The sequence below is a fragment of the Silene latifolia genome, chromosome 10, assembly GCF_048544455.1.
Source record: "Silene latifolia isolate original U9 population chromosome 10, ASM4854445v1, whole genome shotgun sequence".
NCBI lineage: Eukaryota > Viridiplantae > Streptophyta > Magnoliopsida > Caryophyllales > Caryophyllaceae > Silene > Silene latifolia.
Window position 1 is genome coordinate 143,653,350 of NC_133535.1, and position 14,425 is coordinate 143,667,774.

At 35.2% G+C, this 14,425-nt stretch overlaps 1 protein-coding gene across 1 annotated transcript; it reads left to right on the plus strand.

Annotated features, from left to right (window-relative positions):
* Positions 1–12,005: 12,005 nt before the first annotated feature.
* LOC141609269 (uncharacterized) lies at positions 12,006–13,441 on the plus strand. The gene is made up of 6 exons (XM_074428387.1): positions 12,006–12,255; positions 12,349–12,528; positions 12,627–12,731; positions 12,855–12,939; positions 13,060–13,155; positions 13,293–13,441. Exons 1-6 carry the CDS (start codon positions 12,056–12,058, stop codon positions 13,395–13,397), a joined length of 771 nt encoding a protein of 256 aa, XP_074284488.1. The 5' UTR covers positions 12,006–12,055; the 3' UTR covers positions 13,398–13,441.
* Positions 13,442–14,425: the final 984 nt, after the last annotated feature.

A 14,425-nucleotide genomic window follows, 5' to 3' on the forward strand; every position in this document is an offset into this window, starting at 1 on the left:
CCCATCAGGCCTCACTCGACCTTAGCCTGCTCAACTTGTGTTCTCCCTTGGGCCTAGCTCGGGTTGCGAATGGTGTAGTCCGCCTCGGAAAAACCATATCCCACAACCCTTGCGGCCTCACCCACTTGGCCCACCAACACCCCATGTCTAGTCGGGTATGTTCAGGGCCTTCACACCCCCAGCACGCACACTCTCAGTCCGTGGTGTGGGCTCAGGCTCACTCCCTACCAACCCAGCCCGGCCCGTACCAGCCTCGCCAACTGTCCACCTCTAAACGAGACGACTTATTTAATATTTAAATGGACTTAATAACGTATTTGAACGGGTTATAAATGCTTATTCGACTAAATCGTCCAAAAGACCAAAACCGCTAACCAATGTTGTTAAAATTGTGATTCTACTATGGATCAATGTAGTGGGTAGGATCAAATCGGTAGAATCGAGTCGTAGGATTCAATAAATTTATTAAATACTCGTATTTATTGGAAGATCAAGATATTTATTTAGTATTTTCACAAAATCATTATATAAACATGATTTTATAATTTACTTGGAATTTGGGTTTTATAATGACATTAAAATCTATATATATATATATATATATATATATATATATATATATATAGGAATGAGATCATGTGAGGATACACTATCTTTTTGAGGATTGAGGATTTCGTTACAATATCAGAGGTTCTTCAATACAATATCACATGTTATTCGATAAAATATCACAAAAAAAAACACCTGTGCAAAAAAAAAAAAATTATAATTTTTTTTTTTCTTAAAATTTTTTTTTTTTTGACAAAGATCAGATTTTTCGTGATATTGTATTGAATCACCTGTGATATTGTATTCACTAATCCTCAATCCTCAAATATTTAGGAGTTCTCACTGGATCCCGACTCTATATATATATATATATATATATCGTTGTGGATGCGCCACGTGTCAACCCAGTCATAAATACAAGTATTAATTACAACAGAACATTAAATACAAACATAATAAATGTTGTATAAATCTCAGCAAAATATTAAGGATTATTTCATGGGAATAATCCGTCCTATCGGTGCCCTGCAAATAACACTCCATCCTATCAATAATTCCAATTAAATCCATCCTATGCATCATTCTTCCCATAACAAACTCACTCAAAACGATGACCGGTTACTCTAGGTTAATTATAATTATAATTAACAAAATCAAATAACCTCTTTTAATTCCCCTTTACTGTCATCACCACTCACATAATATCACCACCATAACCTACCCTACACATAACATCCTCCCATCATCATCATCATCGTCATTATGTCAAACCTTTCCTGAAATCAATTGCAAATCAATAACACCTTCAACGACATACTAGCTTTGAACCAATCTCAAACCTTTCAAAATCCCAACCAAACATATAACCCAGAAAAATCAAATCCCAAACCCTAAAAATTCCCCTGAAATCCCAATTCTTTTTGTTAGTAATTGAGCATTAAGTATTGAATTGATGAGATTGGTTTGTTATTGTAGACGCCTTTGCTGACCATCACGATTATTTTGTGAAATTTTGCAACTTACTGTACTTTTATTTGAGGCAATATTCATTCAATAATTGGAGATTATGTCAAGGCATAATAGGGGATTTTGATTTCAAGGATTTTTTTCAGGGTGTTATTGGTATTGACATGTCTAGTGCTTTGTTGATCTTTATGGCTGGATCTATTATATCATGTATTTCTTGAAATCAAATTGGGGTTTTGGTAGTGGTAGTGTTGTAGGTTGTTATTGTCTTTTTGTGCGAGGATTGCAAGAGATTTTGGGCATTTTTTAGGAGGAAATGAATTGATAATTTAGTATTATTATTATTATTATTATTATTATTATTATTATTATTATTATTATTATTATTATTATTATTATTATTATTATTATTATTCAAGGAATATGGGATGAGATGAAGATCAGGGCATGCTTATTGCTTACCTGAAATCAACTCAAGACTTGTACTTTCCTCTTGTTGTAACTGGTGGTATGGCAGACGAAGGGAGATAAAGCAGAGGGAAGTGGTGTTTGGAGATGGTGGAGAGAGGTAGATGGTCAAGGGTGGATAAGCTGTGGTCGACGATTATGGAAGGAATCGAAGATGAGTGGAGATAGTTGTTACACTTGTTAGTGGTGGTTGATTGTTAAGTGCAGATTGTGGAGGTTTATACCAACGTATTTTTCCGGTAGTGAGAGTAGGTTGTTGAGATTTGGCGGCAGAGTGGTGGTTGGGTTGGTGGAGGGTGAAGCGTGAGGGGTAGAACAATTATGGAGGAAGGTGGAGTTAATGGAAATAAGGAATGATAAAGTGCCTTTTTACTTAAAAAATAACAAGGGTGACCTGTTCTTCAGGTTGCCCGTCTACTAAGAGTGTTATAGGAAGAATGGTGGATAGGATGGATTTAATTGGAATTATCGATAGGATGGAGTGTTATTTGCAGGGCACCTATACGATGGATTATTCCCATGAAGAACAGGTCACCCTTGTTATTTGATTCTAAATTTATTACAAAAATATTTTGATAAAAATTCTAAAATGTAAATAATTATGTTCATTGCGAAAAATGCTTCAAATAGAGTATAATTTTCATTATTGTATTTATTGAAAAAAAAATTATTTGTAGAGATGATTAAAGTGAGTGTCTCATAATGTTTTATGTTTACGTACAAAGATATTTTGAAAACGTTATAAAACTTAGACCATTAAATATAAAGAAAAATATATTTGGAAGAGTCGTATTTCTTAAAAACGTAACTTAAAGAAAACTACTAAGAGATAAGATTTTATATGAGAATGAAAAAAAAAATATTGCGAGAAATTGAATACATATGAGATTTTGATAGGTTTAAATAGTGTGATAACGAGTATGTATATACACAGTGATCGCGAATGCATTTGAATAATCAAAACAAAAGTAATTATTATTAAATAATATATACTGTACTATAAACGACATGAAAAAATAGAAAAAACGTTACATTTTACTTTAATATCTTCAATTAAAATATATATACGTCAAGTATAAATATTGATCATGACTAGCTAAATATTACCATTAGGTAAATATTTTATATGTTATCTTTTAAATACTTTGAAGTTAAACCTCAGAGTATTTGAGAAAGTTTAACCTATTTTATTTACAGGTAAACTCTAAAACATCATTTATATATAGTTGTTTTAAAATACAAAAGATGCAATTCTTATAGAATAGATATGTTTGACACATAATACATTAATACATGCAAGACACGCTCAAAACATTTGAATAAGTTGAGTTTGAACTCTATATGTTTGATAGATAAATATCACACATTATACATACAAAATTAAAAATTACATAAAGTTATATTCACATCATTTTGAACAAATATTTGTGGGAAATATCGGTATACTTCCTTTAAGATAATAAGGATTATAACGAAATTATGATTGTGAAACTAGTCATAAAAGAAATTGCCTAAACAAAATAGTATAGGATTAAGAATCAACCTTTGGTCCTAGCAAAATCGGCCTAAGAACAATATCGCAATGATATTCGCCTAATCGTTGCACCCAAGATGCTTCGAGAAATGCCCCTCAAATTGCTAGAATGAGATCCCCAAATTAACTGATTAATTTTAGGTTTTTTGTGTTTTTCTTTGATGAGAGAATGCTAGGTCAAAATTAGGTTAAAAGGATAAGCCATAATGATCTCCCTCTCTCCCTATTATAACCGAAATAGGGAGAGGAAATAAGGGAAGATATTTCTTCCTTTTTCGGTTTTGACCAACCGAAAAATAAGTGGAATTATTCTCTTATTTTCGGTTTTTCCACCTACCAAAATAATGAGATAAAATCTTCTTATTTTGGTAGTTTACAAAATGTATATAAAGTGTATTATTTATAAATTGTCATATATGTTATTCCGTATTAATAAGTCTACATACAACATCTTGCAGTCGATTTATTAATACTAGTCTGTAATAATTTATTATGACAATCTCGTATAATATATACTTTAACTATAAATATCGTATATTTATAATTAGCTAATTAAATATAATTGATTACATTTAATTACGAATTAACATCTTAATTCGTTTAAGCTAACATTATATACATTTATTAAATATAACATATTATATTCAATTTACGAATTGACAGTTAATTCGTCTCAGCACTACTACAAATACAGGCAACTACAACGGCCCTTTAACAACGCTTATTCACGAAAATCATCAAAACACGTTGTATAATTGATGCCGCGAATTTTACCAAACTTAATTACAACGGTTCTGTGTTGTTAACCGTTGTTATTGGTTTTAACAACGGGTCATACTTTCAAAACCGTTGTTAATATAAAAACTAATAACAACGGTTAAAATTTAACCGTTGTTAATAATTTGGTGCAAAATTAGTGAAAAGTAATTACAACGGTTAGTTTAGAACCCGTTGTTAATACTTTTTAACAACGGTAGTAGACTCAATAACCGTTGTTATTAATGTTATGAAAATCTTAAAAACAACAGATTGCTTTATTCTGCTATACGCTACAAAACACAAACACAAGCTAATACTGCTACTATATCATCCTCCATTCCTCCCTGATCGTCTCTCTGTCTTCATCTCCGTCACTGTTGTCACCGTCTTCTCTCCCTCATCGTGTTTATCAATCAGGTATATATATGTTTCTTAGCAACGCTTATAGATATAGGATTTTTTGGGTTATTATCTAATTTGTTGATAATTTAGCTTAATTGCTTTTCTGAATTTCGTTTATTTGTTTGCTTATTATTGTATTTTTTGAATTAGTTGCCTATTATTACGAATGTAGAATAATGACTCGAACTTGGATGATTGATGCAAATATGAGTGACCGCACCTACAAGGATGGCTTAGCTGAATTTTATGAATTCGTTTCGAACAATTTGAAAGGTTCTTCTAGTATTGCATGTCCTTGTGAAAGATGTGGTAATATTAGCTATATGGCTTTTCCGGACGTTAAAATACACCTAGAAAAGTGGAGATTTAGTCGATCCTATACACGTTGGATTTTTCATGGGGAATCATTAGAGGAAGAGAATAACTTTGAAGAAGATGATGTTGAGGTACACGAAAGGCTAATCGATGATCCCGAGTTTGCCGAGTTTTTGAGTTGGAAGAGTTGGAAGTAGAGAAGTTGAATGTTGGGTCTATAGATAATGAAGAGAATGATGATGAGTCGATTGCTTTTGAAGATGTAGGTGATGACACTAGTAATTGGGATGACCTTAACAACATGTATGAGAAGTTGTGTGAGTCTGAAGCACCTCTGTATCCTGGTTGTAAGTTCACAAAAATGTCGGCTGTGGTGAAGTTGTATAATATCAAGGGGGCAAATGGGGTGAGTGACACGTGTTTCACTAGTTTTTTAGCCTTGATAAAGGAGTTGCTTTCTGATGGTAATGTTCTACCTGTTAAGACATATGAGGCGAAAAAACTAATAAGAGGAGTGGGTATGAAATATGAGAAAATACATGCATGTCCAAATGATTGCATATTGTATCGGAAATTATATCAAAACTTAACCAATTGCCCTAAATGTTTGGAGTGGCGTTATAAGGATAAGGAAGGAATCTCGGCTAAGGTGTTGTGGTATTTTCCATTGATACCAAGAGTCATAAGGATTTATGCGAATCCCGATGATTCAAAAATGTTAACTTGACATGAAACAGGAAGAATAAATGATGGAAAGCTAAGACACCCGGCAGATGGTATGCAATGGAAATCGTTCGACGCTAAGTATCCCGAGTTCGGCAATGAACCTAGAAACTTACGTCTAGCGCTGTCCACTGATGGAATGAACCCACACGGAAACATGAGTAGCCAACATAGTACTTGGCCAGTAGTGTTGGCTATTTATAACTTACCTCCATATGTGTGCATGAAAAGAAAGTATTTGATGTTGTCGTTGTTAATTTCCGGCCCTAAACAACCTGGAAATGATATAGATGTATATTTGGAACCTCTTCTAGATGATTTGCGATTGTTGTGGGATAGTGGGATAGAAGTATTTGATGCATATAAGAACGAAACTTTCAATTTGAGAGCGATGTTATTGTGTACAATAACTGACTATCCGCTTATGGCGACCTTTCTGGGCACACAGTTCATGGGAAAGAGGCTTGTCCATTGTGTGGGGAGGATATCGAGTCCGAATACTTGAAGTCTTCTCGTAAGTATGTGTATATGGGAAATAGGAGGTTCTTGTATCATGACCATTGTTATCGCAGGATGCGAAAAGCATTCAATGGAAGACAAGAACTTCGTCAACCTCCTAGAATTTTGAGTGGGCATGAAGTTTATCAGAAAGTAAAGCATATTGAGATAGATTATGGGAAGAAGAGCGGCTCTAAATTGTCTACTCGTGGGTATAAGAAAAGATCCATATTTTTTGATAAACTTCCATATTGGCCGACTGGAGGTCGAGCATTGCCTCGATTTCATGCACATTGAGAAAAATGTCTGTGATAATATTATCAATACCCTTCTGAATGTTCCTCGTAAAACAAAGGATAACGCCGCAGCTAGGGAAGATATGAAAATGATGGGTATTAGGCTAGAGTTGGCACCACAGAAGAGAGGTAATCGTACATTTTTACCGCCAAAGAGACTTATACCCTTTCACGGAATGAGAAAAAAGAGTTTTGTGCATGCTTGAATGGAATTAAAGTGCCACATGGTTATTCGTCGAACATCAAAAGCCTAGTGTCGATGCAAGACCTAAAACTCACCGGGTTAAACTCACATTATTGTCACACTTTGATGCAACAATTACTACCTGTGGCTATTCGTTCCATTTTACCTGAAAAGGTAAGATATGCTATAACTAGATTATGTCTCTTCTTCCAGTCCATATGCGAGAAAGTCATCGATCCCGATGACGCTGATTCATTGCAGGACCTCGTTGTAACCTCTCTTTGTCAGTTGGAAATGTATTTTCCACCCTCTTTCTTCACTATCATGATTCATCTGACCATTCACTTGGTTAGGGAGATTTTGTACCTTGGGCCCGTGTACTTGAGATACCAGTATCCTTTCGAAAGATTGATGAAAGTCTACAAGGACTATACATCTAATCGGTATCGTCCGGAAGGTTGTATTGCTGAACGCGCTATTTTAGACGAAGCTCTTTCATATTGTTACGCTCATCTCTCCCCTGAGGAGTTGATTGGCGTTCATAAGAATCGTCATAGTGACTGGATGACCGGAAAAGGTATTAGGGGCCGGGTTGAAAAAATTGTGACACGTGAAATGTTGCATTTAGCACACATGTATGTGCTAAACAACGAAGATGAGGTGCAACCTTATATTCAACAACACAAAGATGAGCTCAAATACGATCACCCAAACAAGATCGAGAAATGGATTGCGAACGAGCATACGAAGACGTTTGGAGAGTGGTTTAGGAATATTGTCTTAGAGTGTACATATCAAACTGGTGATGACATCTCTCCTAGGTTACTACGTCTTGGTTTAGGTCCAAATGTCAGGGTCACATTTTACAACAGTTTTGCCATTAATGGATATACTTTTTACACCCGCGAGCAAGATGAGTTGAGCACAATGCAAAATAGTGGTGTGAGTTCTGAATTTGAGGCAATGCACTTTGCTACTTCAAAAGATAAAAAGCCTATTTGGGGAAAATGCCTTTATTATGGTGTTATTCAAGAAATATTGGTACTAGATTACATTGATTTCACAATGCCTTTGTTTCGATGTAACTGGGTTGATAACAACATCCATTGTGTCCGAAAGGATAAGATGGGATTTACGTTGGTCAATCTGGGTAAGGTTGGCAATAATAAGGATGATCCTTTCATAATGGCATCCCAAGCTAAACAAGTGTTCTATGTCACCGATCCTATGGATAAGAAGTGGTCATTTGTCTGTCTATAAGGAGTAGAAGGAGTAGTCCATCCGATAATGGTGATGATCGGGATGTCGTTTTTGAGGGAATGGATCACTCTACCACTGTATCTTATTTCGACGATGTTGACACTGATCATGAGGACACTGAAAGCATCTATATGCGTGATGACCATGGTGAAGGTATTTGGGTTAACGAAGAAACTATGACATCCAAGAAACGTCCCCGATCCCGAGATAGTTCATCGGACACGATGATATGGACGACCAACATTTTGAGTCATTTTCGGACCAATAATTTGATGGTTTAATTTATTGGTAAATCAATAATGGTCATTGTTAAATAAAAATTCCCAAATTTGCATGGCATGGTAAATCCTGTAGCTTAGATATGCGGTATGCATGCATCTTTGGTATTGTCTTATTTTCTTGATCTTATTATTAGATGTGGATCTTGGTGTTGAAATTGTTTGAATAATGTTGCAGTATATGGTGCTTCTGCATTACATTACGAGTATGTATTGTTACAGTTTGGACTGTAATGGAATTACAGTAATTTTAAAAAAAAAAAAAGTTCAACAATAACAACGGTTATATTTAAATTACCCGTTGTTAATACTTTCAACAACGGTTGTAGTACCCCTACCCGTTGTCATTGATTTTCTTGACATATTTCATTTTGGCGCAAATTTGGTGACAATATATTACAACGGGTATATTTTAACCGTTGTAATAAAGTTTTGACAACGGTTGACTTTTATTGACCCGTTGTTATTAACATATAACAACGGTTTTGCTTTTAGAACCCGTTGTCAATAGTTTGTCTTAATAAAAAACTAATTTACAAACACATACAACATACCATACACAAACACACACAACACCAGTTCAACCGTTGGTATCCTGAGTTTATTCTTCTCTCTTCCTCGCTTTATACATTCTCGTCGCCGCCGCCGCCCGATTTCGACGCCTTGATTTCCGTTGCCTTCCCTTATCATCCTGCTCGTTCTCTTTATCATCATCAGGTATGTTCACTTTAGTTTTGTGTTTCGTCATTAGGGTTTTAAGACGGTCATCTTTTTTCTTTTTCATGCATCTGTTTGTTTTTCGTCTTCTTTGTTATCTTTATCATCCCGCATCATCTACTTAACTCCTCTTATTAGGGTTTAGGATTTTAGAAGCTCAATCTATTGTTTTAAATTTTCATTCCTATTAGGGTTTAGGGTTTTAGATAATACTCTGCATGTACGTTGTTAAGTTGTTCATTTCCTATATCATTCATATTTGGGTTTTAGGATTATCATGGGTGAAAAACGGAAAAGAAGTCAAAAGAATAATAAGCCTGGGGATAATAAGCCTGGTGAGAGGGGTGCTACGAAGTGCCCGAGAGCCCTTGCAGCTATAGCCGCTAAAGAACCGATGGAAATAACATGGAGCTCGAAGGGTTTCCCTACTGGTCCAAATGCGGGTTTTTTTTATCCAGTTGGATTGGATGTTGCACAAGACAGTTTGTGCCTATCCATTTAGATGATGTTAGAACTTTGAAACCAAAATTGGTGGAGTTATACTTGGCTCGTGTAAAGGAAGGCTTTATTATACCCGATGAAAGCCATGATAAGTATTTAATGCATAAGGCGGGGATGTCCACAAAGCGGTGGAGGTGTGACGTTGCTAGGGATTGGTTGTATGTGGACAAGGCAACGGGGAGATGCGTAAGAGCCCACCGGCAAACAAGTGTCCCACCATCGATCGGAACAATGGGATCTTTTCAAAGAGATGAGAACTACTGAGAAGTTTCAGGTTAAATATCCTCGCCTTTTAACGATTTACCTATCATTTTTTTAATTAATGAGTCCTTTATATAATCTTTTTATATAATTATTTGAAGGCCGTTAGCAGAAGAAATCGTGCTAACATTTCATGCAAGAAGGGGAAATGGTATGGTTCTCGAGGCGGTTACAGAAAGATAGAAGAGAACCTCGTAAGTAGCATGCATTATTCCCCGGCCTGTGAGACTTTATTTTTTTAATCACACTTGGACTTGCATTGATACACATTTACATGTATAAATATTACCATGTTAATGTGTAGGTGGCAAAGGGAGTGACCAACTTGGATCGGCATGTAACTTATAAAGAAGGGCACACGCCTAAAGGATCCCGGTCGTCGCGTGACAAATATGATGAGGAAGTGTTGGCCAACATAGTAAGCATTATTTTATTAAGACGAGTTCATTACTAACTTTATTATTTTAGTCACAAATATAATTTGAAGTTTATTTAATATATTATAGGACAACGTATTAAAAGAGGTAGAAGAAGGGAAATTCACTCCCAGTGGTCGTAATGACGTTCTTGCTAGAGCGATCGGCCGACCCGAACATCCAGGTCGTTTGAGGGGCGTCCCGTTACAGGTTGGAGTAACGAAATATTATGGGACAACTGCCCCGATAAAGAAGAAAAGGAAGACTAAGTCTGAGAAGGCTGACATGGTACCATTTATTCTACTATTTTCATTTAAGTTCAATTCACATGTTATTGTTGGGATAAAAATTGCTGAAACATTACATTCTTGGCACGCACTTGATTAATGGCATCCGTACTACTAAAGTTGAATGCTGGAGGCAAGCTTTCCGAAGAAGAAGTGAAGATGATGGAGGATGTCATTTACAAAGGGGGTAATAAGGTACAACAGATTGGTCAGGATGCCGCTACTACCTTGGCAATACATGAGAAAGAAGTATCGGTCAACGAGATTCAGAAAGATCAGGTACCTAATGCTTCTGAAGCTGTAACAACTAAAGCCGATCAGGTACCACCTAATACTTCCTTATTTTACTTTTCTTTTTTTTTTTTTTGGGGTAAGATCGGGGTGTGTTCCCCGCCACTCTAATGCTATAACTTCTGACATCGTGCCATTGGTTAATTTTATTAGGTAAATAATGGGTCCGAAAAGGAGATGCAACTTGAGAAGACGGTGATGGAAAACAAAGATACATCCCCTTCAAGTCGGTTCCTGTTTTCGATAAGGTATGCATACATGAAGTGTTTAATTAGTTAAATTTATATGAATTCTATTAAATTTTGGGATATAATAATGTATGTGTATATTCTTCAGCCGTAAACAAGAGGGTAGTAGTTATTCTTCCCGACCCTAAATTCGAAAATCCAAATGTGCGTGTTGGCGGGTCTCGTAGAAATGCACACCAAATCGGCAGCGAAATCGTAGTAGTTCATGGCGAAAAACTTTTGCCGAATCATAGAAAAGTAGAGATAACTACGGTCTTTCCAGGCCATGAAAACTTTCAACCGCTGTCCCGATTCGTGACGACATTACCATTCTGGGAGATGCGGTTGGGAGTTTCATCCAATGGTCTGAAACTCACATCTACTTGGCTCGGTCGTCTCCGCCTCGGCGGTAAAGCGATTGGGGTTAGAAGAAATACCTTTATATATATGTTACATTTTTAATTGTTGAATGTTTTTATATGTTAAATTTATATGTTATTTTTTTTTTGTAGGGAACAAAAAAGTCGGCTTTGGCGGATAAGCCTAAATCCCCGGACATGCCAACTACCTCGTCCAGACAACAACTTGATGAGGTATTTAATTAACTTCTCCATTTTTTTAAAAACCTCGCTCCCTTATATTTTGTCTGTATTTCTAAAAAGCATGGAAATTTTTTGTATGTAGGGAACAGAAAAGCCGGCTAAGGCGGATAAGCCTAAGTCCCCGGACATACCAACTACCTCGTCCAGACAACAACTTGATGAGGTATTTAATTAACGTCTCCATTTTTTTAAAAACCTCGCTCCCTTATATTTTGTCTGTATTTCTAAAAAGCATGCATGGTAATTTTGTGTAGGGGACAAAAAGACCGATAAGCCTAAGTCCCCAAATCATACTGCTACTACTACCTCATCATTGAAAGAGCAGGTTGACGAGGTATTTAGTTAAGTACGCTTTTATTTTTATTACTCCAACTAGGATATGTTACCTTTGGATTTTTTATTATTTTAATTATCTACATGTGTAGGCTGGTGGTAGTAGCACAAAATCAAAGAATCATTATTTCCCCGACCTGAAAGAAGTTAGGAGTTTAAACTCCACACAATATACTGGGAAGGATTACATGCAAAAAGTAAGAACGGTGACGATGAGGAAACTGCATGAGGAGGCTTGCCGTCGCATAGCAACCGAGCAATTGATAATTATTCCGCTCGAGGAGGATATTCTAGGGATTGAGCGCGAAGCACTTATGTCATGGGATATGCTAGCCATTTGGGCTGGCCTAGACCAGATTGATGTCCAACACCTATTTGTTTGGATGAAGTAAGTTTCTTAATAAATAATTTCATATTCTAATATTCTGACTACTAGATAGTGTTTTAATTAAATACCGGAATTAATACCGTAATAATGTAGGATATTGAAATTGAGAGTGATCCCCGAGAAGAAGATTCCAGTTGATCAATACGGATTCCTGTGCCCCTATGTTTTATCTTTATTTATTTTGGAATTCTCGTTCGAAGATCGGGTAGATTATATTGCTCAGCAATTGGCGACAACCAAGAAGCTGATTTTTGCCGCTTATAATGAAAAAGGGTAATAAACAAATTAATATTACGTTTCCCCCTACAATTGCATTTTCATAATTAACTAATATATGTACTTGTTAATAATGATGATGTCTTTTGATGTAGGACTCATTGGGTGCTAGCAGCCATCATGCCGACAAAGAAGAAAGTTTTTTGGTTGGACTCTATACATAATCCACCAAGCGAGACTTTTAAGCGCTTGATTAATAAGTAAGTTTATAATACTGATTTATTTATAATAACATTAAGTTTCAATTTTTATTTATAGCAAAAAGCTCATTTTTGCCCCTAAAAAAATGAGTGTCTGCCTCCTTTTTTTTTCTAAAAAAAAAGGGCCTTTGAGAAGAGAAGAGCTAACGAGCAGGATCAACCCACGAAAGATTCTGATGATGGCCCTGATTTTATTACGATAACAGGGGTACGTGCTCAAATACAATACATTAAGTGCAAAAATCTGTGTTTAATACTAATACAATACCTAAAGTTCAAGATTCTGATTTGAGCCTTCTCTCGTCTGTTTGTTTTTATGTAATAATAGGCCCCTCGCCAGCCGGATATCATACAATGTGGATACTACGTTTGTCGGTTCATGTTGGAGATTATTAGGCGAAGATATATCCTTATTCCAGAAAAGGTTAGTAATTTAATAATGTGTTTATTACTTTTTTTTTAAATTAGAGCTGATGTTGTCTTGCTTGCTGCTATACCATGATGTTGCTATGCAGTATTTGATGTTGTTAGAATAATGTCTCGTCTTTGTTTTTTCCGCAGTATGTAATCAACCCGTCACAAGAGATTCAACAGTACTCAAGTGTAGATATAGACGAGGTAAGGGACATGTTGGGCAAATACGTCTTAGAAAATAGAAATGCATGATACTCAGAGTTTAGATCAGCTTATTAGTAAATTTTTTGTTGAAGTTAGGGAATGCTGATTAGTTCATGTAAATTTAACTCCTTGTAAGTATATATATATATATATATATATATATAGCAAAGTTCTTCTAAGTCCCTTTTTTTTTTGAGTCCATAAGTCCCTCCCACAACCCTTGGATCATGCATGGTGGAAGGTTGAGATTGAAAGCAAAAAATACACTTAACACTAATTAATTCACTTCTCTCTCTAGTTTTAATAATACATTCACTAATTCATTATCATACACAATTAACACCATATTTTGTCTTATACTTCAAAGTTTATGAAAATTTTGTTAACATTTTTCCTGTTTCGGTTTTTTTCGTTTTTTTTTTTCGAGACAAGTTTTCGACTGTTTCGTTTTTTTTTTTTCGAGACAAGTTTTCGACAATTTAGGATTTTGCGAGTGTAATTCTAACAGCAAAAAGTGTAATTTTAAGGAATATTTTCGAGAATTTAGCGTTTTACAAGTTTAACTTCAATTTTTTCCGAGTGATTTTAACGAATAATATTTTGAATTTTTGTAATTTTATCACAAGTTATTGTAATTTAGCATTTTACGAGTGTTATTTTAATGACAAAAAGTGTTATTTTAGTCCAAGTAAGTGTAATTTCAGTCCAATGAGATTGTTATTTTTAGTCAAGGAGAATGTAATTTTAGTCCAGAAAAGTGTAATTTTAGTCCAGAAAAGTATAATTTCAGTCCATTGAGAATATAATTTTAGTCCATTGAGAGTGTAACATTATTCCAATGAGAATATGAGAATATGACAAGTCCATGGAGAGTGTAACATTAGTCCAATAGTAGTAAGTGTAATTCTAGCAGAAAAAGTGTAATTTTAGCCGAAAAAAGTGTTATTCTAGCAGGAAAAAAGTGTAATTTTAACAGAAAAAAGTGTAATTTTAGCGGAGAAAAGTGTAATTTTAACAGAAGAAATTGTAATTCTAACAACAACAAAAAGTGTAATTTTAGCAGAAAAAGTGTAATT